The sequence below is a fragment of the Coenobita brevimanus genome, chromosome 27 (genome assembly GCF_032717465.1).
Source record: "Coenobita brevimanus isolate Jiangsu-jjx chromosome 27, ASM3271746v2, whole genome shotgun sequence".
Taxonomy (NCBI): domain Eukaryota; kingdom Metazoa; phylum Arthropoda; class Malacostraca; order Decapoda; family Coenobitidae; genus Coenobita; species Coenobita brevimanus.
Genome location: NC_136980.1, coordinates 4,827,501 through 4,852,500, shown reverse-complemented (window position 1 = coordinate 4,852,500; position 25,000 = coordinate 4,827,501). Strand labels below are relative to the sequence as shown.

At 43.8% G+C, this 25,000-nt stretch overlaps 2 protein-coding genes across 2 annotated transcripts in view; one reads left to right on the top strand and one right to left on the bottom strand.

Moving 5' to 3' along the window:
• The first annotated feature begins 6,907 nt into the window (after nt 1–6,907).
• On the top strand, nt 6,908–14,199 carry LOC145394412 (opsin, ultraviolet-sensitive-like). Its single transcript, XM_080268282.1, has 9 exons — nt 6,908–6,941; nt 7,682–7,757; nt 8,179–8,385; nt 9,477–9,692; nt 10,717–10,847; nt 11,358–11,530; nt 12,133–12,299; nt 13,373–13,474; nt 14,077–14,199. Exons 2-9 carry the CDS (start codon nt 7,696–7,698, stop codon nt 14,162–14,164), a joined length of 1,146 nt encoding a protein of 381 aa, XP_080124408.1. The 5' UTR covers nt 6,908–6,941; nt 7,682–7,695; the 3' UTR covers nt 14,165–14,199.
• Nucleotides 14,200–19,845: 5,646 nt separating this feature from the next.
• Nucleotides 19,846–25,000, bottom strand: part of LOC145394411 (opsin, ultraviolet-sensitive-like) — a 6,141-nt gene continuing 986 nt past the window's right edge. Inside the window, exons 3-7 of the mRNA XM_080268281.1 lie at nt 22,843–22,973; nt 22,351–22,523; nt 21,425–21,591; nt 20,526–20,627; nt 19,846–19,961 (exon numbers count right to left, since the gene is read on the bottom strand). Of these exons, the coding sequence (XP_080124407.1) occupies nt 19,871–19,961; nt 20,526–20,627; nt 21,425–21,591; nt 22,351–22,523; nt 22,843–22,973 (664 nt within the window). The 3' untranslated portion in view covers nt 19,846–19,870. The remainder of the gene's footprint in view (nt 19,962–20,525; nt 20,628–21,424; nt 21,592–22,350; nt 22,524–22,842; nt 22,974–25,000) is intronic.

The window sequence follows — 25,000 nt, the reverse complement described above, 5'->3', positions numbered from 1 at the left end:
AAAATATTGGTGAAAATTGGTGTAATTATTGAAAAGCACTTCGTTATATGCAGCCACGGATTTGACGGGAAGGGGTGTGTGTACGCATCGATACTTCCGGAAGAAGATAGGTAGGTGGAAGGTGGCACTCTTAAGTATTTTATTCTTTGTGTCAGATTTAAAAAGCGGGACAAGAGATATTCTTTTCCTGGTGTCTCTCCCATTAATAAGAATGAGAATAAGAATAAGAGTAAGAAATCACTCTCATCTTAAATGTCAGAACCAACTTGTCTAGCCCCGGATTCCTACGCTCCTCATGGGACGACACTGGATTGGATGATGGATGGAAATTACTACTACTACTACTACTACTAATAATAATAATAATAATAATAATAAAAAAATGATACGTAGCTACAGGACAAAGTTCCACGTACCCACAACCCACACTTCGCCACCCACAAATATCCTATCACAATACGTATACACTCATTTAGGTCTGTATATATGCGAGGCGGCTTATACTAATCACCAGTCCCCACCACCACGTTATCACCACTACTACAACCACGTATCCCAGTCTAACCGCCAGAGTTTGAACTGGATAACGGAATCATCTCCTCTAGACGTTTGCAAGCCGTCTGATAATATACCAACTCCCCCCCCCCCCATACTTACGCGGTCAATACTACTGCAGCCAAGTATCATCACTACTAACTCGACTTGTATAATGAGGCGTGTGCTAACCGGCCGCTAAAACAGACAGATCTATGCTACCTACTTGTGCTGTCCTTAAGGCCGTGTTTCTAGAGCAGTTTTTCTTTTCACCGTCGTTGTCTACAGTCCTCTGCTACCAAACATCATCGTCACTACCTACCAACGTCATTACGGCCATCGCTGACAACTACCTACACTACAACCATCGTTACCACCTACTGTTAGTACCACCCAACATCGTATGAATTACCAGCACCACCAGCACCACTACTACCAACATCACGAACATCACATCTACCAACATCACCACCTGCATCCATCGTCAACCTCCCGTAGCAACACGATTAGCGAATTATGCCTGGTGGAAGTAAGGAGGCTGGTGCGGGTGGTGGCAAGGGCAGTAGGGCGGGGTATATGCGGAAGAGGCGAGAGGATGTGAAAAGGGAGGAAGCGGCCATGTTGGACCAGCTGGCTATGGTGTCAAAGGAGGTGGGAAAGCTGAGGGAGGGGGTGAAGGCGAAGAGGAAGACCGTCGAAGCTCTAGAAGCTCTACTCTCATCTCAAGCTTCACCCTCTCTTCTATCTAACTCTGATTCATCCTCCTCCCTGCTGTCTCACCCTTCTTCACCCTCCCTGCAGTCTCACCCTGGTAATACCTCTACACCCTCCCTTCTGTCTGATGCTGTTGACCTTGACCCTACGTACTCTGATTCCGGCTCTTTCTCCATGCTGTCTGCTACACCCTCTTCTACGTCTTTCCCTACTACACCCTCCCTGCTGTCTCACCCTACTTCACCCTCTCTGCCGTCTTACCCTGCATCATCCTCTTTCTCGTTGCCTGATACTGCTGACCCACCCATCCCTGTGTATTCTGACTATGATTCACTTACTCTGCTACCTACTGCTGACACGCCCTCCCTGCTGTCTGGAACTGCTGACCCTACCATTCCTGTATACCCTGAACTTGCTGACCTCCATTCAACTCAGCTCTTCCCCGCACTATCAGACGTAGTGGACGGCGGATGCAGTGCTTCGCCATGCAGTCCAGACGTTACTGATTACACCTGGTTTTCTGAATGGTCCACCTCTGACCACAGTACCCTAGGTCTGCCCAGTTCATATCAGTTAGATCTCCCTAGCCCACACCAGCTGGACATGGGCTCCTTAACGCTTAATCCCAGTGAGGGTGGGGATGCATGTGGGAGTGGGGGTGAGGTGAGAGGACGGGAGTGGGGACAGAGTGCGACTGAAGTGGACAGCAGCCAAGAGAATCTCCCCCAAACAAAGACACGCAATCGTCAAGAGAGAACCTACATGTACCAGATGCCGCCCCAGGATGACCCGAAGTTGGAGAGGCTTAGGAAACGTGCGGTGCGGGCGAGGCAGCAGCGGGAGGAGAGGGAGCAGCAGATGAGACAGATGACACAGCAGATAGAGCAAGTACAGCTGGAAGTGACTGACCTGCAGAAGGAGCGACAGCATCTCCTGGACAACATCTCTCGCCTCAACACACAGATTGGACACACACACACATGGCCTCAACAGTAACAACACACACACACAAACACACCGCTCACTGGTGCAGTGGTAACGTTCTCGCTTGCCAACTGGTGGACGGGAGTTCGCGCCTCGCTCAGGTTGCGAAAAGTTTCACTGACGAAGTGGGTGGTTACTGTCCCCCTCGAGCATGGGGACGGGTGTGTGCGTGTGTGAAGGTCACAGCCTTGCCCTTAGATCGGACTATAGGAGCTCTCAGCTCCCTTCCGGGAGGGTAAAAAGCTGACAATCACGACCATCAAGTGATCATGACCGACCCGACCCCGTGAATTACACACACACACACACACACACACACACACACACAAAATCGTCTGGAAATACAAAGGAACATCTCACCCCTAAACTTAGAACAAATATCTTAGGGCACGTCCACACGTGTGCTCGAACAAGTACTGGCAACATGTATGCAGCACAATAACGAACACGCTGCAAACATGTTGGGAACATCAGCACCCAGATCATGTTGGAAACATCATGATGAAGTCTCAGGTGCCTCGTATGGACACTCATTTCCCATCGCCTCTGTTGCCAGTGTTCGAAGCTGCACTGAAACATGTTTGCATACATCTGTCCAAATACTGCTGCAAACATGTACCCAAACATGTTGCCAGCTGTGTTGCCAACATATGTTCGAGGGCACGTGTGGACGCGCACTTATACAAAATAAAATCGTCTGTAAATACAAGACTGTTTTTAATCCTTACAATTACAAAAAAAAATCTTAAACTGAATAAAATCGTCTGGAGGCTGTATCTAAGCCCCAACCCCTACGGTAAAGATCTCCCAATCTTCAGAAAATCTCCCATTATTTGGAAAAAAAATCTCAAACTGTTCGTTTAAAAAAAATCTCCCACAGTTCGTTAAAAAAAAAAACTCATTATTCATTAAAAAAAAAAAAAAAAAAAAATCCCATTGATCAGAAATATATGTCTATCCATCCATTTATCACCCAATCCTATACTGCCCCATTAGGAGCGTAGGAACCCGGGACTAGGAAAGTTGGTCCTGACATTTGAGATGAGAGTGACCAGCCTCACTCATCTCTGAGTGGCATTACGTGAGCAATCAACCCCAACCACCCCTTGAATATAAACCTACACCTGCTCAATCCGATTTGAGCATTTTAATGAAATTACCCACTGAACCACCATAAGCCATAATTTGGTTATATGGTTACCACCCAGTGCAGTAAATAATGTCTTTGTGTACAGGAAACCATTTGGCTTGTCACCCAGTGTAGAGCCACCCATGGGCAGAAGGAAGAGGAAAAAATGAAGGAAAGACAGCCAGAAGAGGGAGTGTAAAGTCACCCGTAGGCAGAAGAAGGAGGAAGGAATGAAGGAAAGAAAGACAGAAGAGGATGGATGGAAGAGAGGAAAGGGTAGACACCCAAAACAGCACTACATCGAGTGAGTGGATGGTGAGCGCCCCACCTACCATTACATATATAGATAGATAGATAGACAGATAGACGGATAGATGGATAGACAGATAGATAAGGTAAAAAAAATCTATATATCGACACACACACACACACACACACACACACACACACACACACACACAAACACACACGATCTGGTGGGAAATTATCTTTCTATATATAATAATTACCAAACAACAGACAAAACTTTTACTCAGATAACGATAAACCCTGAAATCTATCATGTCTTTTTATACTTCAGTCAAACGTTCTTCAATTACCTTAATTTTATCGCAGCTTACAAATCCGCGATATGGACGAGTTGGTGAGATAAGAGATAAGAAAACGTATAGCCTATCTGACCCTGAACCCAGTCGATTTGCCTCATGTTAATGCACGAGTAGAGTTATCGTGTTTTTCATTTAACTTGGCCTAAAATTACCATCTGTCCATCTTGACTGCTTAAGTGTAACAAGAAGAATAAGAGGAGGAGGAGGAGGAGGAGGAGGAGGAGGAGGAAGAAGAGGAGGAGGAGGAAGAAGAAGAAGAAGAAGAAGAAGAAGAAGAGGAGGAGGAGGAGGAGGAGGAGGAGGAGGAGGAGAAGGGCATAACATCTAATTAATACTGAGATCACGTTCCCGCCAAAACGTATGAGGCGAGGTACGGTACACGACCGTATGAGTATCGGTATGCACAGCTTACCACAAAAGTTCGCCTACCAGTCCACTGCGACTACTTCATACTGTAGACGGTAATTTGTGATACTGTTGGCTCTGTAGCAGATTCTTCTTATTTATTTCTTGTGTATATTACACATTAACCTTTTCGTGTATGTTATGTATGTTATTATATACCTTAACCTTCTCTTGTAGGGATATGTGGCTGGAGCACGTTTCGGGTTCAGAGAAGATGGATGTCCCTTTCTAGCACAGTCCCGGGTCACCCATGGGCAAGGTGTAGCATCCATTTGCCCACCAAAAGATAGTAGGTGGATGGTTACCATCGTCAGGGAATACCGTGGGAATGATGTGGGACCAAGGCGCGGTAGCTGGCCATGTACAACACTCTCAGGCGGGGAACTCAACCACATTTACCAAGCAGTCAGTCTGGGATGAGACTACTACTCGTATATGTCTCTTATACACAGCTCATCCTTTGGGGGGCTATGTCTCCTCCAGTTTCCGGGCACCTCGCCATGTGGAAAGACTCTGTTCTGACCCTGGTGGGGGCCGTCTGCTACAAGAGATCGACTGCTTGCTTGTGGTCGATGGGTCTACTCAGCCAGAAAGACCAGGGTAGGCCAATAACAATAACATTCTTATCTTTCGTGTTATTTGTATCATTTTAATACCGACAACATTTCCATCAGTAACAAACAAGAAGATGTTAAGGTGCAACCTTCAAAATAAGTAGCTAAGAAAGAAGTGTTATACGATGCCTCCAATACCAGTTAAAATACAACCCCTGGGGCATCGCTGTCACTCCCATCCTTGACGCATCAAATCAGATCATCAACAATGGGGATAGAAGCATACCAAGCCTCTCTCGGCTTAAGAATATTAGCCAGCAAAGAAAAGTGAAAAGTGGAAGAGGCGAAACATTTGGACAAACATATCACGCCCTTCTCAGCTCAGGCGAGTGGGAAGTAGAAATGATGAAATATTGGGGCAGAGAAACATAACAAGCCCCTCTCATCCCAGGAGAGTGGGAAGCAAAAACGATGAATACTGAGGCAGAGAAACATACCAAGCCCTTTTCAACTTAGGGATATTAGCCTGCAAAGAAAGTCACACGTAGAAATGGTGAAATATTAGGGTAGATTAACATACCAAGCCTCTCTCAGCTACGGAATATCAGCCAGAAAAGAAAAGTGAAAAGTAGAAGAGGTAAAACATTTTGGCCGAAAAACATGCTTAGGAATGTTAGCAAAAAAAAAAAAAAAAAAAAAGTGACAAGTAGAAAAAGTGAAATACTGGGACATAGAAAAAAAACATACGAGCACTGTCAAAGCACCTTGCAGAAAAAAAAAAAAAAAAAAAACTAATCACTTTCCTGTTGCCAGTCCTGTTAGTGAGGATATCAAGCAAATGCAATTACCTGCTTACATAAAAAAAAAAGAATAAAAATAAAAGATAAAACGTTTGGTGTGTCAATATTTAGTTAGAGGATTTCCTATTCTGCATGATGGCGAGTTTTCCTTCTCTCTCTCTCTCTCTTAACCTGACCTAAAATTGCCATATCTCTATAGAAAAACAAACACTAGAATATGATGCTAGTCAAGAAGTGCTATGGAAAGGATGTGTAACCTTTTTTTGTTCTTGCCACTGACCTACGGTAAATATGCTGCAAAAGAGCGAAAATCTGGACCAGGTTAAGGTGAAAGAACTGCAGCATACGATTTTCTTCATGCGGGAACAGGTCTTTGATAGAGTAGAGGGATTAATGAACGGCAGACCAAACCCCTCCATAATATAAAACTCTGTCAATATAGTAGTATACGATGTTTTCTTTAATTTTTGTTGCCATAGCCTGACGATTTTACTCAGCTTGGTGTGTAATTCACCGGGTCGGTCAGGATCACTTGATGGTCGTGATCGTCAGTTTTTACCCTCACGGAAGGGAGCTGAGAGCTCATATAATCCGATCTAAGGGCAAGGCTGTGACCTTCACACACGCACACACCCGTCCCCTTGCTCGAGGGGGACAGTAACCACCCACTTCGTCAGTGAAACTTTTCGCAACCTGAGCGAGGCGCGAACTCCCGTCCACCAGTTGGCAAGCGAGAACGTTACCACTGCACCAACAAGCGGTGTGTGTGTGTGTGTGTGTGTGTGTGTGTGTGTGTGTGTGTGTGTGTGTGTGTGTGTGTGTGTGTGTGTGTGTGTGTGTGTGTGTGTGTGTGTGTGTGTGTGTGTGTGTGTGTGTGTGTGTGTGTGTGTGTGTGTGTGAAGGAGATAGGGGGATGACAAAAATAGAAGTAGAGAGATGCATGGAGGAAGACACGATGAGAGAGAGAGAGAGAGAGAGAGAGAGAGAGAGAGAGAGAGAGAGGGAGAGAGAGAGAGAGAGGCAGGTATGCAGTGACGTCCAACAAAGGCAATTTATATATACACAAGCAATCTGAAGCACACACAAAGAGATTCGCACTGCCACTCAATCCCATTTTGTTAAGCTGATTAGTTATATATAAATGCCAGCATCAGGGAACAGGAAACGTAGTGGCTCTCGCTGCCTACACTTGATACACACCTCAGCCATCTTGGTGTGTGTTGTCTGTGGTGGTGGTGGTGGTGGTGGTAGTAGTAGTAGTAGTAGTAGCAGTAATGGTGGTGGTGGTAGATGTAATAGTAGTTGAGAGAGAGAGAGAGAGAGAGAGAGAGAGAGAGAGAGAGACGGATTCTGGGTGGTGTAAGTTGCCTAGCACCTCCTCCTAAGTGATGAGAGAGAGAGAGAGAGAGGGAGAGAGAGAGAGAGAGAGAGAGAGAGAGAGAGAGAGAGAGAGAGAGACGGATTCTGAGTGGTGTAAGTTGCCTAGTACCTCCTCCTAAGTGATGAAAGAGTGAGAGAGAGAGAGAGAGAGAGAGAGAGAGAGAGAGTCGTATTCTGAGTGGTGTAAGTTGCCTAGCACCTCTCCTAAGCGATTTATGCAAGAGGACATAAAAGAGGAAATTAAGGAGTAGATCACAAAATAAACCACTTACGACGGGATATTAAGAACCTCCAAGAGACACCTAGAAAACAACCCCAAATTAACTCTTAAAATCAACGATGCATCAACCCGTCAGTTTTTCTTCTTTCTTTAAACACTGAAACTACTCTAATTGTAATACATTCTCTAGCTGCATTAAACTAGAATAGATTGCCTAATAGACTGTTAACAGAATATACAATAGTTCTAATTTTTAAGGTATGATAATCTAGAAGCATAAATTTAGGTCTTAATGTCTCGCCGTCTTTAATAATAACTTTTTCCTCTCAGTCGCCTTACTTTCCCTCCCACAGGTAAAGCGATCAAGATGTGGGAGGTTGAGTCTTCAGGGGGTCCGGCCGAGCTTCTCAACGCCACCTACACCCTCACGTAAGTCCTGCCCGCCCACACCCACGCCCACTTACACCCACACTCAGTCACATCCACACCCACACTATCACCCCCACACCCACACACACCAACACGCACACCCAGTCACATCTACACCCACTTACGCCCAGATTCAGACCCACATTCACACACACACACACACACACACACACACACACGCACGCATAAACCGTAGAGGGTGTTTTGCTCGTGAAGTGGAGCCAGGATTCGGCGAGCTTGGGTGTGGTAATGAATGTGTGACCCTTTTCACTGGGTATGCTGTTGATATTTCTCCCAATTTTTTCTCTCTTTCCTTGTTTCTGGATCCTAACTCACATTATTATTATTATTATTATTATTAATTATTATCTTGTTGTTGCTGCTACTACTACTACTACTACTACCACCACTACTACTACAGGCCAGGAGCATTGGTAGCAGACAGTCGGTATGAAGTAAAGATGCTAGGCTGGAACACCCCCCCAGATTACATGGAGTACGTGGACCCCTTTTGGAAGAAGTTTGAGGCCCCTAACCCCGCCTACCACTACATGCTGGGCCTCCTCTACATCTTTTTAATGGCCGGTTCTCTCATCGGTAATGGCGTCGTCATATGGATTTTCGCTACGTGAGTGTATAGACCAGTTTTTATTTACTTATTTGTTTATCTATTCATTTATTTATTTACGTTTGTCTGTTTATTGGCTTTGGCACCGGCTGATCCGTGTTTGTGATTCTTTATGTTATCTTTGCTACAGACATTTTTTTTTTTTAATCATTGTCTTGCTACAACCAAACTTTTCTTAAATTGTCTTTGCTATAATTTTTTTTTTCATTTTATGGTATCCCTGCTATGGTATTTTTTTCATTTTCTAGTCAGACTTTTGTTTTCATTTTATATTAACTCTGCTACAGTCATGTTCTTTAATTATTATCCCTGCAAGTCATTTTTTTTTTTCTCTTCGTGAGTTTTCGCAAAGGGAATATCTCTCAGCATTTGTCAGGTCTTTTCTTTTTATTTTTTTTTCTTTCTTTTTTGTAATTTCTGCACGTCACAGTTTGGTTGTCATACGTTTTACGCTATATAAGTCTTCTAAGTATTCAGAGACGTTATTTAGCTCATGTGTTACGGTTTGATAATCATATTTTTTTCATTATGTAATTCGTTTAACTCGGTGTGGATCAAGGTGTACAGAGACTTTACTAAACCTTACTATGGTTACTGTTTATTGTTTTTCCACCTTAATTTTGCCTAAATCATCGTCCATGTACCTTATTTCACGTAGCTCCAAACAATACAACACTATGGCTTTACCTCCATTCCATTGCACTTTTTCGTGACTAGCATCATATTCGAGAGCCATTCATTTATTACAACTCGGTATTCAAGATGGAGAGATGTCAGTTTTAGGATACACTAGAGTAAAATGAGTAAAGTTCATATGCATCTCTGAAACTGAGGAAATTTTATAAAATCGACCAACTCGTTCACCACCATAAGTTCTCCCTCCAAGACCAGTATTTGGGACCTCTCCTGTTTGTAGCCCGATTCACTGGCTTAATCTGATACATACAAGACAGTCTGGGTTAACTACTGTATCAGTAAGTGTAAGAGAAGTTTGTTTTAGGATTGCTAGAGGCTCAAACACGCGCCCCAACAGCCGATAAGGATAAATGGCACACTAAAACAGAAACCTGCATGTGTTTGTGTACCAACAGAGCCAAGAGCCTACAGACCCCGTCCAACATGCTGGTAATCAACCTGGCCTTGATGGACTTCATTATGATGCTCAAGACGCCCGTGTTCATCGTCAACTCCTTCAACGAGGGTCCTGTTTGGGGAAAGTTCGGCTGCGACATCTATGGACTCCTGGGAGGCTTTTCGGGCCCGTGTGCCGCCATCACCAACGCCATGATTGCCTACGACAGATACAAGTGGGTCGGGGCGGGGAAGGAAGGGACAGGCTACGGCATGGGGGGTAAGGAATGATAATGACACAGTGGACGAGAAGTGGAGACTAAAGAGGAGCAATGACACACGGTGCTGAGACACCACTGGCATTAGTCCTGTCACCTGCCACAGTAAAATTAGTCCTGTCACCCTGTTGAGATGTGGAGCTCCACTGAAAGATGTCATTAAAACAAATAGCTTAGAAAAGATGATGAATGGGGAGGTACAAAAGGATATAAAGGAAAAAAAAAAAAGAGCACTAAAAAAACAGAATAACTAGAGACGCCAGAGGCGTAGCTATTATTATCGAGTCGGTCTCTGTATATGCTTTTATACATGAATGCATATGTGTTAAGAATATATCTCAATAATGCCTGATTCCATCTGGATTTAAAAAAAAATGGCACACGTTTTGTGTGTGAGTCTGGGAAAAGGTGATTCAGTTTGGGGACACAGCTATCAATGATCAAAGGTCATGAGTTGAAGTTTCAGGGTATGGCGTTATATTATGAATGCCAGAGTCGATCTGAAACAAAAGTCGCGCACAAAATGCGTGTGTTGATGGGAGAAAGTAATTCGATTTTGGTGCAGATCGATCTATGGTTAAGCTCAAAGTTCGGGTGCGGTGTGTCTGTGCTCTATGAGTGCCCTCCTTAGTTAGGTTTGTACTACAGCCAGTCACATATTTCCCTCTTAAGGATGTTGTGGTATCAGGCAAAGCGAGTGTAGTCCACAACATTTAACGCTGCTTCCTGGCATTTGAATGTTTGTTTTTGTTTGGCAATGTGTTTAATATCCTTAGGCTTCTGTGTCCACGCAAAAAGCTATAATTTTATGTTAACATACGGAATACACTAAAGTTGTCGCAACCACTAAAGATAAGTAAAATTTCACCACTATAACCCAACTTGATGATAACAGCCCAACTCAACCCAACCCAACCACGTCTAAGCTAACCCAACCTAACCAACTTCAATCCCATATACCACTGACTCTAACCCCGTCCAGGACCATCGCCAAGCCGTTCGACTCCAAGATGTCCCGCGGTACCGCCATGGCCATCGTGGTGTTCACCTGGGTGTACGCGTTACCTTGGTCACTCCTGCCGTACCTCGAGATCTTCGGCAGGTTTGTGCCAGGTGGGTTGGTGGGAGATGGAGGAGGAAAGGGGGTAGGGCCGGTTAGATGGGGGTTGGTTTGGGAGGGTTTAGCTTGTGTTACAGGTGGGTTGGTGGGGGGATGGGGGAGGAGATGGGGGAGGTATATAGATGAGGGTTGGTTAGGGAGGGGTTAGCTTGTGTTTCAGGTGGGTTGGTGGAGGATGGAGAAGGGGATGGTGGAGGGAAAGTTAGATGGGGGTTGGTTAGAGAGGGGTTAGTAACTATGTGCTACAGGTGGGTTCGTGGGAGATGGAGAAGGAGAGGGGAGAGGGGAGGTTAATTGGGGGGTTGGTTAGGGAGGGGTTAGCTTGTGTTGCAGGTGAGTTGGTAGGGGGGAGGTGGAGGACTGAGACAGGCGGATAGGCGGGGGAGAGGGAAAGGAGAGAGGAAGGATTGGATGGGTGGGAGAAACATCTTCGACAGATTTGTACCAACACCATCATAGCCATCCTTTGTTTATCATACAGTATTTCCTTTTCTCCCCACCAGAGGGCTTCCTAACCAGCTGCACCTTCGACTATCTGACCGACAGCGACGAAACTCGAGCCTTTGTGGCCATCATCTTCTTCTTCTGCTTCTGCATCCCCTTCTGCCTCATCGTATTCTTCTATGGACAGATTTACAGCCATGTCAGCGCTCACGAGAAGGCCATGAGAGAACAGGTGAGGTAGACAGATAGATAGATAGAGAGATAACAGAGATAGTAGTACTGCAGAGGTAGTAGTAGTTGCAACCACAGTCTCATCTGAATGTGAACTCAGTTGGGTGCAGGCTGAAGCTACCTCTCTCCTGCAGCCCGCCATCGTTCTTTTGGGGGACAGGGAGTTGATGGACAGTTGTATAACCGAGCAGCTCCACCACCAAATTAAATCAATGCTACCTCATGAAGGCATCCCTCTCCAGCACCACATACATACATACATATGCAGTATAACAAAAGACTGATTCTCTCTCTCTCTCTCTCTCTCTCTCTCTCTCTCTCTCTCACTGTCACTGGCCAAGCATATGAACGTTCAAGGCCGGCGTGGTGTGGGCACGAACGAGGAGCAGAAGTAAATGTGTCCCTTTATTTTCTCCCTTCCTCTCTCTCTCCCCTTTCCCTCCCTCTCTTTCATTCTCTGTCACTCTCATCTGCCAGGCCAAGCGTATGAACGTTCAACGTATGTGTGGTGTGAGTTTGACGGGGGAGAAGAAACACTCAAACTCTGTATCACCCTCAATTCCTCTGTCTTTCTTTCTCTAACTCCCTCTGTCACTGCCACAGGCCAAGCGTATGAACGTCCAGAGCCTGCGTGGTGTGGGCACGAAGGAGGAGCAGGAGAAGTCAGCTGAGTGTCGCATCGCCAAGGTGGCAATGGGCATCTTCTTCCTCTTCTTCATCTCGTGGTTCCCATACGCCTGTGTTGCCCTCGATGCTTGCTTCGGTAACAGGTGAGATTCGGCTCCCTATATACAGCCAGATACTAAAGTCCGTTCGACTTCCCCACATCAACAAAACTATTACCTTCGGGTATATATATATATATATATATATATATATATATATATATATATATATATATATATATATATATATATATATATATATATATATATCTTTTTTGCATTATGAATATCATCAACGTCTGCTTCGATAACTGGTGTGATTCGGCTCCGGCCCTACAGTCAAATACAAAAGTTCGTTCGCCTCTCCTGCATCAACAAAACTGCTACTCTCAGCTATACATGTATTTCTTTTTTGCATTATGGACATCACCAATGTCTGCTTAGGTAACAAGTCTTTCTCGGCTCTATTTCCAACTGAAACTTTCTTATTGTGTTGTTGTCAGTGTTCTGGTACAATCAGTAAAGCTGTGTTTTGTGTGTCATATTAGGTTGATTCTGTATAACACCTGTTAGTTACCTCCGCCAACGAAGCTGGGGGAGGTTACGTATTCACCTATGTTTGTCTGTCCGTCTATTTGTCCAGACGATATCTCCATAAGTTCTCATTGAATTTCAATGAATTTTGTGGAAGGGTGAGCCATGGGCCAAGGAAGAGTGATTAAATTTGGGGGCGGATACGGATCCCAAGTATCCTGCACAATACCTCAAAAAGATATCAACGAATTTCAATGAAATTTTGTGGATGGGTGGGCCATGGGACAAGAATTTATTAAATTTGGGGGCGGATATGGATCCGGATCGGGATTCTATCTCCACGGATCCGGATCCAGATCCTTTTTAATGGCAATGGCACTGACTGAGGTATGCGCTCTTTGAGTGCTTTCTAGTTTGTATTTGCTATCATCAATCATAGCTTTCTAATTTTTAATTATTTACATGCTGGTTACAACTGAGTCGCCTCCTTATGTTTCCCATGTACATACGTTTTTAGTAATATTTATTTACTGCTACACCTCACCCAGCCCTTGGGTGGGAAAGGAGGTCCGGATGATGATGATGATGATGATCTATTTGTTTACTGTATATAAGAGTATCGCGTGCTTACTCTCACCCAACAGGGCGAGCCTGACTCCCTTGGTGTCCATGATCCCTGCCTGCACCTGTAAGACTGTGGCGACCCTTGACCCCTGGGTGTACGCCTTCAACCACCCCAGATATAGGTGAGTACACACACACACACACACACACACACACACACACACACACACACACACACACACACACACACATACAAACCAAATTATACACTTTCTACTTCATAGCAAAATCTGTCCTGGAGTTGCTGCTTTTAATCCTTTAGAGCAGGGCTATTCACCCACTCCAGAAGAAGGGCCGAATTATGAAACTCAGATTAACAAGAGGGCCATACATTATTTTCCCTCAATTTTTTCCCTCTATCTAAACATTTAAACACAGAAAGAAACGAGAAACTCATATATTATCTGCGTTCACATTTTCCGCTAAATACACAAATAAAAAGAAAAAGGCAAAACTTCCCGCTCTACTCTTGTTTATATGTTTATTTTCATTCTTCTGAGTCGGTCAAAGGGATAAATATAAAAGACTCAAGGGCCGGATTTGAGAAGCGGGCCGCCAGTTGAATATCCCTGCTTTGGAATAATAACTTTTTCTCTTAACTCTGGTTGTATTAGATTATTCACCCCGGTTTTAAAAGGTGCGCGTGAAATGGACGTGATTGAGAGAGAGAGAGAGAGAGAGAGAGAGAGAGAGAACATCATCAAGTGTTTCATCCGTCCCTCAGGCTGGAGCTGCAGAAGAAGATGCCTTGGTTCTGTATCCACGAGGAGGCCCCCAAGGACAACGCCACCCAGAGCACTGAGAAGGCTTAACCACACCACCACAAGAACGATCCCAGAAACACCACGACTCCAAAGACGATCCCGCAACCCCCAGGACCCAAAGACGACCCCCAAAACCCCAGGACCCCAAAGACGACCCCATAACCCCAGGACACCAAAGACGACTCCCAAACCCTAGGACCCCAACACGACTCCAGAACACCAAAGATGAATTCAGAACCCCACACCCCAAGACGACCACAGAACCCCCGGACCTCAACACGACCCACAACTCCAGAACCCAAAGACGATCCCAGAACCACAAGGACGACCCCAGAACCAAAAGGACGACTCCCAAACACCCAAAACAACCCCAGAACCACAAGGACGATTCCCAAACACCCCAAACAACCCCAGAACCACAAGGACGACTCCCAAACACCCCAAACAACCCCAGAACCACAAAGACGACCCCACGACCCCAAAGACGATCCCAAAACCCCACCACAACCCACGGCTACTGAACGACTTTGGTATCTACTCTTGTCAACTTGAATATCGGATGAAAGACTGATGGTTTACGGATCTACGGCTGTCACTGTTTTCCTCATCAGCTCGCATTCCCGTCGGTTAAGAAGCCTCCCTAACACCTCTTCCTCAGCGATTTATTTTTGGATGTGGCTGGTTAATATCCTTTTGTACGCCATGCCGAGTATGGCGATATGACAATGATTTATGTAACACGAAGAAGGAAAGTAAGGTGTAACGGGTAAAAGTAAGTCGCTTAAGAAAAAGATTTTGGGAACTTCCTTGGCTGACGAGTATGCGGACCAAATTGTACTACCCGTGGACGGTGCTGAGGTGCTGGATGCTGGAAGGGGAAGGATACTATACTCTTTTCACCTTAACTTGGCCTAAAATTCTCTCTCCATCTTGAATGCTGCGTTAAAAAGAGGAGATTAACACTGAATTATGATGCTGGTCACGAAGAAGTGCAATGGAAAGGATGCTCTGAACTACAGTATACTCTTTTCACTATAACTTGGTCTAAAATATCTCCTTCTTGAACACTGAGCTGTAACAAATCATTAAAACAAGAATACAGTGCCAGTCACGAAGAAGTGCTACGGAAAGGATGCAAATCCGTAGTATTGTTCTAATATGCCACTGAGCTACGGAAAATAAGCTGCAACTGAGCCAAAATCTGATTACTTTAGTCACGAAGAAGTGCTACGGAAAGGATGCAAACCCGTATTTTTGTCCTATTCTGCCATAGAGCCGCCAGAAATAAGTTGCAATAGGACGGAAATATCGTTACTTTGGTCACGAGGACGTGCTGTGGGAAGCTACATATGCCTTATTCTGCCATCGAAAAGTAAAAATAATAATAACAATAATAATAATAATAAGCTGCAATAGGGAAAAAGTCCGCTATGTTGACGTGAAAGAACAGAAAACTTCCACTGTACATACCTGTAGGAGGAATTATTATCACTTCACATGAGGTATGCCTCTCCGTGGTACTGCTGAATCCAGATATTTGATGTGTTACCTGAAATCGATGGAGCCATCTCTGTCCTCAACATTCTGAAACAAAACACAAACATCTGTGAATTAACTGAATATTTTGTACGGGTCTTCGTCTCATTCATGTTTGTTAATAATGTGGCATCCTTTTTTTTTGTGATAATGATGATGATGATGATGATGATGATGATGATGATGATTAGTATTATTATTATTACTGTTATAAGTCAGCTAAAAGAGAAGGATGGACTGAGTAGGGATGCTGCCAGAGAACGAGCAGAGTGGAGAGTCGCTAGTAGATGACCTAAGGCCGACGCATGCAAATACGAGTACGTTGGAGCTTTTGTAAACGATACTGCTTTTATTATTATTATTATTATTATCATTATTATTATTATTATTATTATTATTATTATTATTATCACTTAGTTTGAAACACTGGAGGAAGTGTTTTCAAATATTGTAAGAGAGAGAGAGAGAGAGAGAGAGAGAGAGAGAGAGAGAGAGAGAGAGAGGACGATGGTGTTAAACTACGGCCCGCACATCGTCACTTCGGCACCTCCACACTTAGAAATAAAACTCCCAGCATTTAAAAATTACACGTTTCATTTTCCCGCCATTACAAAATATCATGTGTATCTTGTTTTTCGATTATGACGGCCATAGCCAGACGATTATTTGTAGTATTTTTTAACAGAATTTTCATTAACCGTTAAGCAAGTCCTTATGTTGTCGCTATAGGCCAATCAGGAGTGGGTATCCATTCATCACCTAATTTTTTGTCTGCCCCATCAGGATCATACAGTTCCATCTGAATAAATCTTACAACTGACGAATTACAGTGAAATACTTATCTCTACTAGTGCGTGTTTCAAATGGATCTTTTTTCCCGCTATGTATTCGTTAAACTTTGGGAAGATACTTGTGTCTCCGTACAAGCTCAGCGCTAGGCGACTCTGTCCCGATATCCAAGGCCAAGGTGGCACTGGCAGCCTCACTCGCTTCTAAGCGGCATTCGGCTATGTGAACAATCATCCCTCCGTTATACTACTTTCCTCTCTCTCTCTCTCTCTCTCTCTCTCTCTCTCTCTCTCTCACACACACACACACGACAGTTTTTTCAGGAGTTAAAACCTTCCATCCTGTGTTACTCCCCTCTCTCTCTCTTATTCTCGTTAACACAAGACAATTTTATTCAGTAGTTAAAACCTTCCATCCTGTGACTCTCCCTCTCCCTCCCTCTCTCTCTCTCTCTCTCTCTCTCTCTCTCTCTCTCTCTCTCTCTCTCTCTAAAATCCTTAGACTTCATCCAAAAATCCTTAGACTTCACCCAACTGAAGAGCCTAAACCCACTAAATCACCAGGCGTCATCTGGTTATATGGCTACCACCAACGTCGTAAATAGTGTCCTTGTTTACGGGACACCATATGACTTGTAACTTAGTGTACACCCATCCATCAAGTAATCAAAATTAAACACACTGACACAGACACGGTACAAAATTACCCGTTACTTGGCAGCTCTATAAAAACAGTAATTGCGATGATAACACGAACAAAAAAACAAATGAACATCAAAAGGCAGTGATTAATATGGACCCACGCGTATCTTGTTGAATGAATGAATGAATGAATGAATAGTGAGAAAAGCTAGCACCAAGCCCTCGGAGGCCATGTGGCACTAAAGTAGCAACAGAAGGATGGACAGTTAAATTAAAAGCAAAATGCGCAGAGCGGAAAGGCAATATTATAGAAAACGTAGGAGAATAACCAAGGAAATCAGTAGGCAACGGGAGGCGGGGTAATAATGAGAGGAAGGGATGCATCTTGTTACTTTATACTAACCTCTGACACGCGATTTTATTCAGCTGCGCGAAAATCCACCAGTCTCAATGTCATATAGGATTCTTTCAGTTACTTATGTATATCTTATTTTCCTTTTTCAAATGATTTTTTACGTTCTGTAATACCAGAGGGGTTAGTGAAGGCTATAATTATCTAACCCCCCTTCTCATGGGCTCGTATTCTTGTCGGTTAACGAGGCTCACTAACACCTCTTCTTTACCGATTTATTTTTTTCAGATACGGCTGGTTAATATGGTTTTGTACGTTATTTATGTAGAGTATGGTGATATTAGAATGATTTAAGTAACACATTAGAGGACAGTAAGGTGTAATAAGCAAAATAAATCGCTTAGGAAGAGGTGTTAGCTTCATTAATTGACGTGAATACAGTCATGGAAGTAGAACAGATGCCGTACTCACCGTGAAAGGATTGGGGTTTGGTTTTGACATCACGAATGAAAGGGGAAAATTTTAAGCCTCCTTTTCCCCTCTCACGGTCGGCACAAATCTAGTATATAATTCCAGGTACCACTACGCCATTATAGTTAACTGAGTCATAGGGAACCCAGTGTTAATGTTGATGCCGCTATTTATCTCATGGTCACGCTCTCTTTCTCTCTCTCTCTCTCTCTCATTTATTCTCGTTAACAAGACAGTTTTATGTAAGAGTTAAAACCTTCCACCCTGTGACTCTCTCTTTCTCTCTTTCTTTCTCTCTCTCTCTCTCTCTCATTTATTCCCGTTACCACAACTTTATTCAGGAGTAAAAACATTCCACCCTGTGATCTCTCTCTCTCTCTCTCTCTCTCAGGACAAGAAATAAAAAAAGCACTCCAGGATCTTTGCAGTGCTGGGAGAATTTATTAACTTCACTAAAGGTTGACTCGTTCCCCAAATTGCACAGTATTGCAGTGTTGATCCCCATAATGCAGAGTGTTGCAGTGTTGATCAGTCGTCTCAAAATCTGCCGTCAGCTCCAAGATACAGAGAAATGCTGGAGTTTTTTACCTTTAGAGCAAGTGAGTGCGTCGCGTGCTTAGTTTACTGCTGTAGTTATTGGTGGTGGTGGTGGAGTTATTGTCATTGTACCGTATGTCTTTTTCTTTTCTTTCTTTCCCTTTCTTCTTCTTCTTTTGCTTCTTCTTGCTCTTGTTTTTTTTCTTCTTTTTTTCTTATTGTTTTTCTTCTTCCTTCTGTATACTTCCTCATCTTCTTTTCTTCTTCCTTCTACTTCTTCCTCGGCTCCTTTTTTTTTTGTTCTTACTTCATCATTTGTTTCTGAGTAGTTGGTGGTCTTTTTTTTTTTTTTTTTTTAACGGCCGTCCCTGGGGTCTATTTGTCCTACTCATTATATCAGCAGGATTCTCACCGTCAGCCCCAGCATGTCACCACTTGGGCACTCGCACCCACCTATAAGATGCTACTGAGAACACTGCCACATCCAGGACTGGTGTGATGGTATTAGCGAAGATGTTTTTATGCCAAGTATACAATAATACCATCTCTAACGTAATATGCCGTACTGGTATTAACGGAGGTATCTTTATGCTGTGTTGGTGTGGTATAATGAGAGTAGTAAAAAATGCCTTAACAAAATCAAACCTCCAAACTCCATGGAAAAGCTGATATAGGACGTGAACCTGGTCTAGTGGGGTCACGCCGGAGAAGATGAGGAAGCAACTTTATTCACTCACAGTCAGTCTCTCTGGTGCCTATATTTAATGGCAACAATTAACAACAACTGGTGAAACAGTTAAGAAATATTACACCGGCAGAGGTCACTATAATGGCTGACTCAGTGTGACAAGTGGACAAGATGGACAGGAGAGAGAAAACTACCACGCATATTTCAGCTAGATAAATCCTTCTCATTATACAGTCAGAAATGTACCCAGAGAAAAATGGACAACAGCAAAAATATTACCACTACAGATGTGTTAGTTATATCGTTCTTATTTAGTTGTTAGAAATGCATCCAAAAACTAATGCTTACTAGTCACACCTCAACACTCCATGCTAAGTGAGGAACGCGTCTTGCTACTGATACTTCAATGAGAAAATTATATGAGAGAAACATCCATGCACGTAACCGAATGTGAGGTCCAGAATTGAAACCAGGTTGTGTGTGTGTGTGTGTGTGTGTGTGTGTGTGTGTGTGTGTGTGTGTGTGTGTGTGTGTGTGTGTGTGTGTGTGTGTTTTGTGTCCCATGTGTGTGTATGTGTGTATCACCTATATGTAATTCGTTCCTCGTATGAGTGTGAGTGTGTCCCGCTTCGTGTGTATGTGTCCAGCTTCGTGTGTGTCCCGTATCGTGTGTATGTGTTCTGCTTCGTGTGTGTGTGTGTCCTACCTCATGTGTGTCTGTGTGTGTGTGTCCTTCGTGCCTATGCCCCCTTCTCCGTGGCCTGGGAGGAGTTGTCTTTCGGAGGCTCCTCGTGGATACAGAACCAGGGCATCTTCTTCTGCAGCTCCAGTCTGAAATTTGACACAGAGTTATGAATAAACGTCTTCTAATCTAAACTAACCTAATTTTAATCAAACTTAATCTAACCTTACCTAACAAAAATAACCTAACCATCACTAAACTAACTTAATCTAACCTTACCTAACTTAAAATAATCTAAACTTAACTAAACTAACACTCTAAACTTACCTAACCTAACTAAACCTTCACTATCATACTCTAACCTCATCTAGCCTAAAATAACCCAACCTTAACTAAACTAACTTAAGCTAACCTACTCACCTGTATTTCCAGCCTGAAGTTTGACACAGGGTTAAAAACAAAACCCCACAAAACCTAAACTAACCTAATTATAATCAAAACTAACCTAACCTTACCAATACTATTTTACTCTAACGGACTAAAATTCCTTTATCTCTGGGTTGAATGCTGAGATGTAACAATTGATTAACTCAGCAATCTGGTACTCGTCAAGAAGAGCTGCTATGGAAAGAATGTATAGCGTAGCAGTGTGTGTGTGTGTGTGTGTGTGTGTGTGTGTGTGTGTGTGTGTGTGTGTGTGTGTGTGTACTCACCTATATCTGGGGTGGTTGAAGGCGTACACCCAGGGGTCAAAGGTCGCCACAATCTTACAGGTGCAGGCGGGGATCATGGACACCAAGGGAGTCAGGCCCGCCCTGGCGAAGGAGAGTAAGCACGCGATACTGTCACATACAATAGATATATAAACAAATAAACACAAATAACTCAAAACTTATGTATATGGGAAACGTAAGGAGGCGATGCAGTTGTAACCAGCAAGTAAACATATAATCAATTAACTAGAGGGCTCCCCGAGGGAGGAATCATACTTGCCACTGCCGAGACATATCTAGCGCGGCTCGGAATATGACCTTAACCTTGACCTACTACCACCAATATCGAAATCATAGAAGATTTTCAACTCTACTACACACCTGCAAAAATTTGTGATGATATCTTGAGCGGCTGCGACGTTAACGTGGTAACAGACACACAGATCTTGACCTACTTTCACCAATTTCGAACTCGTAAGAGATTTTGATCTCTACTACACACCTGTAAAATTTTGTGATGATATCTTGAGCGGTTGCGAAGTTATCGTGTTAACAGACACGCACACGGACAGACACACAGACAAACAAATTGAAAGCAATACCAGCTTCGTAATCGCGGGTGGTAAAAATAAGAAATCTTTCACTGACGACAGCAAACACAGACCAACAAATGCTAAACAGAATCAACTTAATGTGACACAAAGTACAGCTTCACTGATTACACCAGATTACTGTCAACTAAGAAAGTTTTGTTTGGAAACAGAACAGAGAAAGACCTGCTACCAAAGCGGACGTTGATGAAATTAGCAGAAGTATAGACTTGAGGGTAACAGTTTTGTAGATGGAGGGGAGGCGAACGGACTCCACTATCTGACTGTAGGTCCGAAACCGAATCTTACCTGTTACCGAAGCAGGCGTTGAGGGCGACACAGGCGTAGGGGAACCACGAGATGAAGAAGAGGAAGAAGATGCCCATGGCCACCTTGGCGATGCGACACTCAGCTGACTTCTCCTGCTCCTCCTTCGTGCCCACACCACGCAGGCTCTGGACGTTCATACGCTTGGCCTGTGGCAGTGACAGAGGGAGTTAGAGAGAGAGCTAGAGTGAGAAAGAGAGGAATTGAGGATGACAGAGTTTGTGTTTCTTCTCCCCAGTCAAACTCATACCACACATACTTTGAACGTTCATACGCTTGGCCTGGCGGATGAAAGTGAGCTAGAGAGAATGAGAGAAAGGGAAGGGAGAAAAAAAAAGTGAAACAGTTACATCTGCTCTTACTTCGTACCCACACCACGCAGGCTCTGGACGTTCATACGCCTGGCCTGTGGCAGTGACACACACACACACACACACACACACACACACACACACACACACACACACACATAGAGAGAGAGAGAGAGAGAGAGAGAGAGAGAGAGAGAGAGAGAGAGAGAGAGTCTTTTGTTTTTTTATGTATGTGTGTGTGTGTGTATATGTATGTATGTATGTAGAGAGAAAGAGAGAGTGAAGTCTTTTATTAATTTGTTTATGTATGTATGTACGGTATGTACGTGGTGCTGGAGGTGGATGCCTTCATGAGGTAGCGCTGACTTAATCTGGTGGTGGAGATGCCCGGTTATACAAACGTCCATCAATTCCCTGTCCCCCAAAATAAAGATGGCGGCCTGCAGGAGAGCGGTAGCGTCAGCCTGCACTCCACTGGGTTCACATTCAGATGAGACTGTGGTTGCAACTACTACTACTACTACTACTGCTGCTGCTGCTACTACTACTACTACTACTACTACCTCTGTTATCTATCTGACTATCTGTCTACCTCACCTGTTCTCTCATGGCCTTCTCGTGAGCGCTGACATGGCTGTAAATCTGTCCATAGAAGAATACGATGAGGGAGAAGGGGATGCAGAAGCAGAAGAAGAAGATGATGGCCACAAAGGCTCGAGTTTCGTCGCTGTCGGTCAGGTAGTCGAAGGTGCAGCTGGTTAGGAAGCCCTCTGGTGGGGGAATGGAGAAATAAAATAAAAAAGGATGATGATGATGATGGTGATGATGATGATGGAACAAACCTACCGAAGATATCTCTCCCCCCACCCAACCATTCCTCTCTTCTTCCCCTCTTCCTTACCCAACCAACTCTTCTCTTCCTTCCATCTCCCCCACCCATCCAACCCTGTCTCTCTCCTTCTCCTCTTCAGCAACCATTCGCCTCCCTCAATCCTTCCCCCTCACCTGTAACACAAGCTAACCCCTCCCAAACCAACCCCCATCTAACCGGCCCTCCCCCTTTTCCTCCTCCATCCCTCTCCAACCCACCTGGCACAAACCTGCCGAAGATCTCGAGGTACGGCAGGAGTGACCAAGGTAACGCGTACATCCAGGTGAACAGCACAATGGCCATGGCGGTACCGCGGGACATCTTGGAGTCGAACGGCTTGGCGATGGTCCTGGACGGGGTTAGAGTCAATGGTGAGAGGCTGGGAGAAGTTGTGTTGTGTTGTGTTGTGTTGAGATGAGCTGAGATGAGATGAGCTGAGCTGAACTGAGTTGAGTAGGGCTGGGTAGGGTTGGGTTTTGTTAGGTTAGGCTTGGTCTGGTTGTGTTGTGTTGTTAGACTGGCTTGCGTTGAGTTAGGTTGTGGGACATTTCAGAGTCAAAAGACTTTGTGATGGTCCTGGACTGGGTTAGAGGCGAGTGTGTGGTGGCTTGGGTTGGCCTGATTTGAGTTAGGATTAGGCTGGGTCTGGTTATATTGGCCTGTAACTTGATTTGGGCTGGGCTGGTTGAGTTGGGTTGGGTTGGGTTAGGCTGAATATGGTTGGCTTGAACTGGATTTGGTTATACGAGTCATCCCTAACACATCACTTCATTCTAATTTGCTCAGCTCCACACACGCCTCTCGCCATCATCGATATTCTGGTCTCTGTGATACACATTATCTTTCACTCCCTCCCTCTACTTCCACCTAGATCCACACCTTCCTATAACTCCCTCTATTTGTGATCTGTGTATTCCCTTAATCATTCCTGGCCCATCCCCTTTCCATAACTCTCTCTATTTCTTATCCACGTATCTTTTTATCAATTCTAGACACTCAATCATTCCATATCACACAATCACACACTATTTTAACGCACCCTTATAAGCTATTCATGATACGGCATATAATTCTACATCATAATTCTACACATGTCTTCTCATGTCACTGTTCACTCTGGCAAATCATTTCATCTCGCATTTACACCTTATGGGGAATTCACGACCAACATTTTCACATACTGTACTTCCATTTCTTAGAATTTGGGGGCCATGTTTAATACCTGAATAGCACTGCCAAGTGCCAACACCATCATTTTCAGATATATACTAATCTCTACTTGAAGAAACACTGCCTAATAATAATAATAATAATCCATCCATCCATCATCCAATCCTACGTTGCCCCATGAGGAGCGTAGGAGCATGGGGCTAGGCAGTTGGTCCTGACATTTAAGATGAGTGAAATAATAATAATAATAATAATTACGGTGGATTTATTCTGACCAACTTCAATCTACTTTCATCACCCTGACCCACTCTATCCTACCCAGATCTAACATGACCACTTGTCCCACTCTTACCTCTCCTTCCCCAGCCTGTGATGCCCTGACCACATATGACTATACCCTTTTCACCTTAACTTGGCCTAGATTTTCGTCTTTTTGTAGTTCACTTCACGTAGCTCAGTGGCAAAAAGAGACAACTCCGCGACTCTTCATGTATTTCCATTGCACCTCTTCGTTACTAGCACCATATATTCGTTACGTTAATCTACTGTTACAATTGAGCACTCAAGATTCAAGACGGAGAGGGATATTTCTGGCCAAGTTAATATGAAAAGAGTATAGTTCTAACCAGCCCTGACTCTCACTCTCATCAGCTACAACTTAACTCTGACTAGTAATAACCCTCCTCACCTCCTCAATCCCTTCCATCTCATAATTTTTATTCATTTATTGCGATCTATTATTATTCATGTCAGGATAAACTTTTTGAACTGGAAAGGTTAGATATAGCCTTACTTTACGAATTAATTACCATTTTTTTTTTTATCTGAGGGAACTGAACTATTCTCCCAAGTTAAATACTAAGTACAGGTTCCATGAAATTCGATGACCTTTAGTTATAAGGCAGGAATGAGTCTCCTTGGTTACCAGTCAAATTTTCTTTTCAATCTGACTATACCTGGCCATCAACTGAGCTGGAAGGAATTGGGGATCCTTATCATATGAGAGTAAACGCACTACAGAGATGAAGACAACTGTTGAATAAAATTATCTGGTGGTAGGCTAACTGCAATGAAAAATAAGTTATCGTATAGTGAAGGGGAATTACACCTGCCCACTCCACCCACTTATAATTACAACGAAAAATAAGTAATCGTATAGTGAAGGGGTTAAAACTGCCTACTCTACCCACCTCAACCCACTTATAA

Bases quoted from the DNA above. Each gene is read 5' to 3' on its own strand.
- LOC145394412 (XM_080268282.1), top strand. From the start codon at position 7,696: ATGTGGGAGGTTGAGTCTTCAGGGGGTCCGGCCGAGCTTCTCAACGCC. The intron at 7,758-8,178 runs GTAAGTCCTGCC...CTACTACTACAG, and splicing joins AACGCCACCTACACCCTCAC to GCCAGGAGCATTGGTAGCAG. The intron at 12,300-13,372 runs GTGAGATTCGGC...CTCACCCAACAG, and splicing joins GATGCTTGCTTCGGTAACAG to GGCGAGCCTGACTCCCTTGG.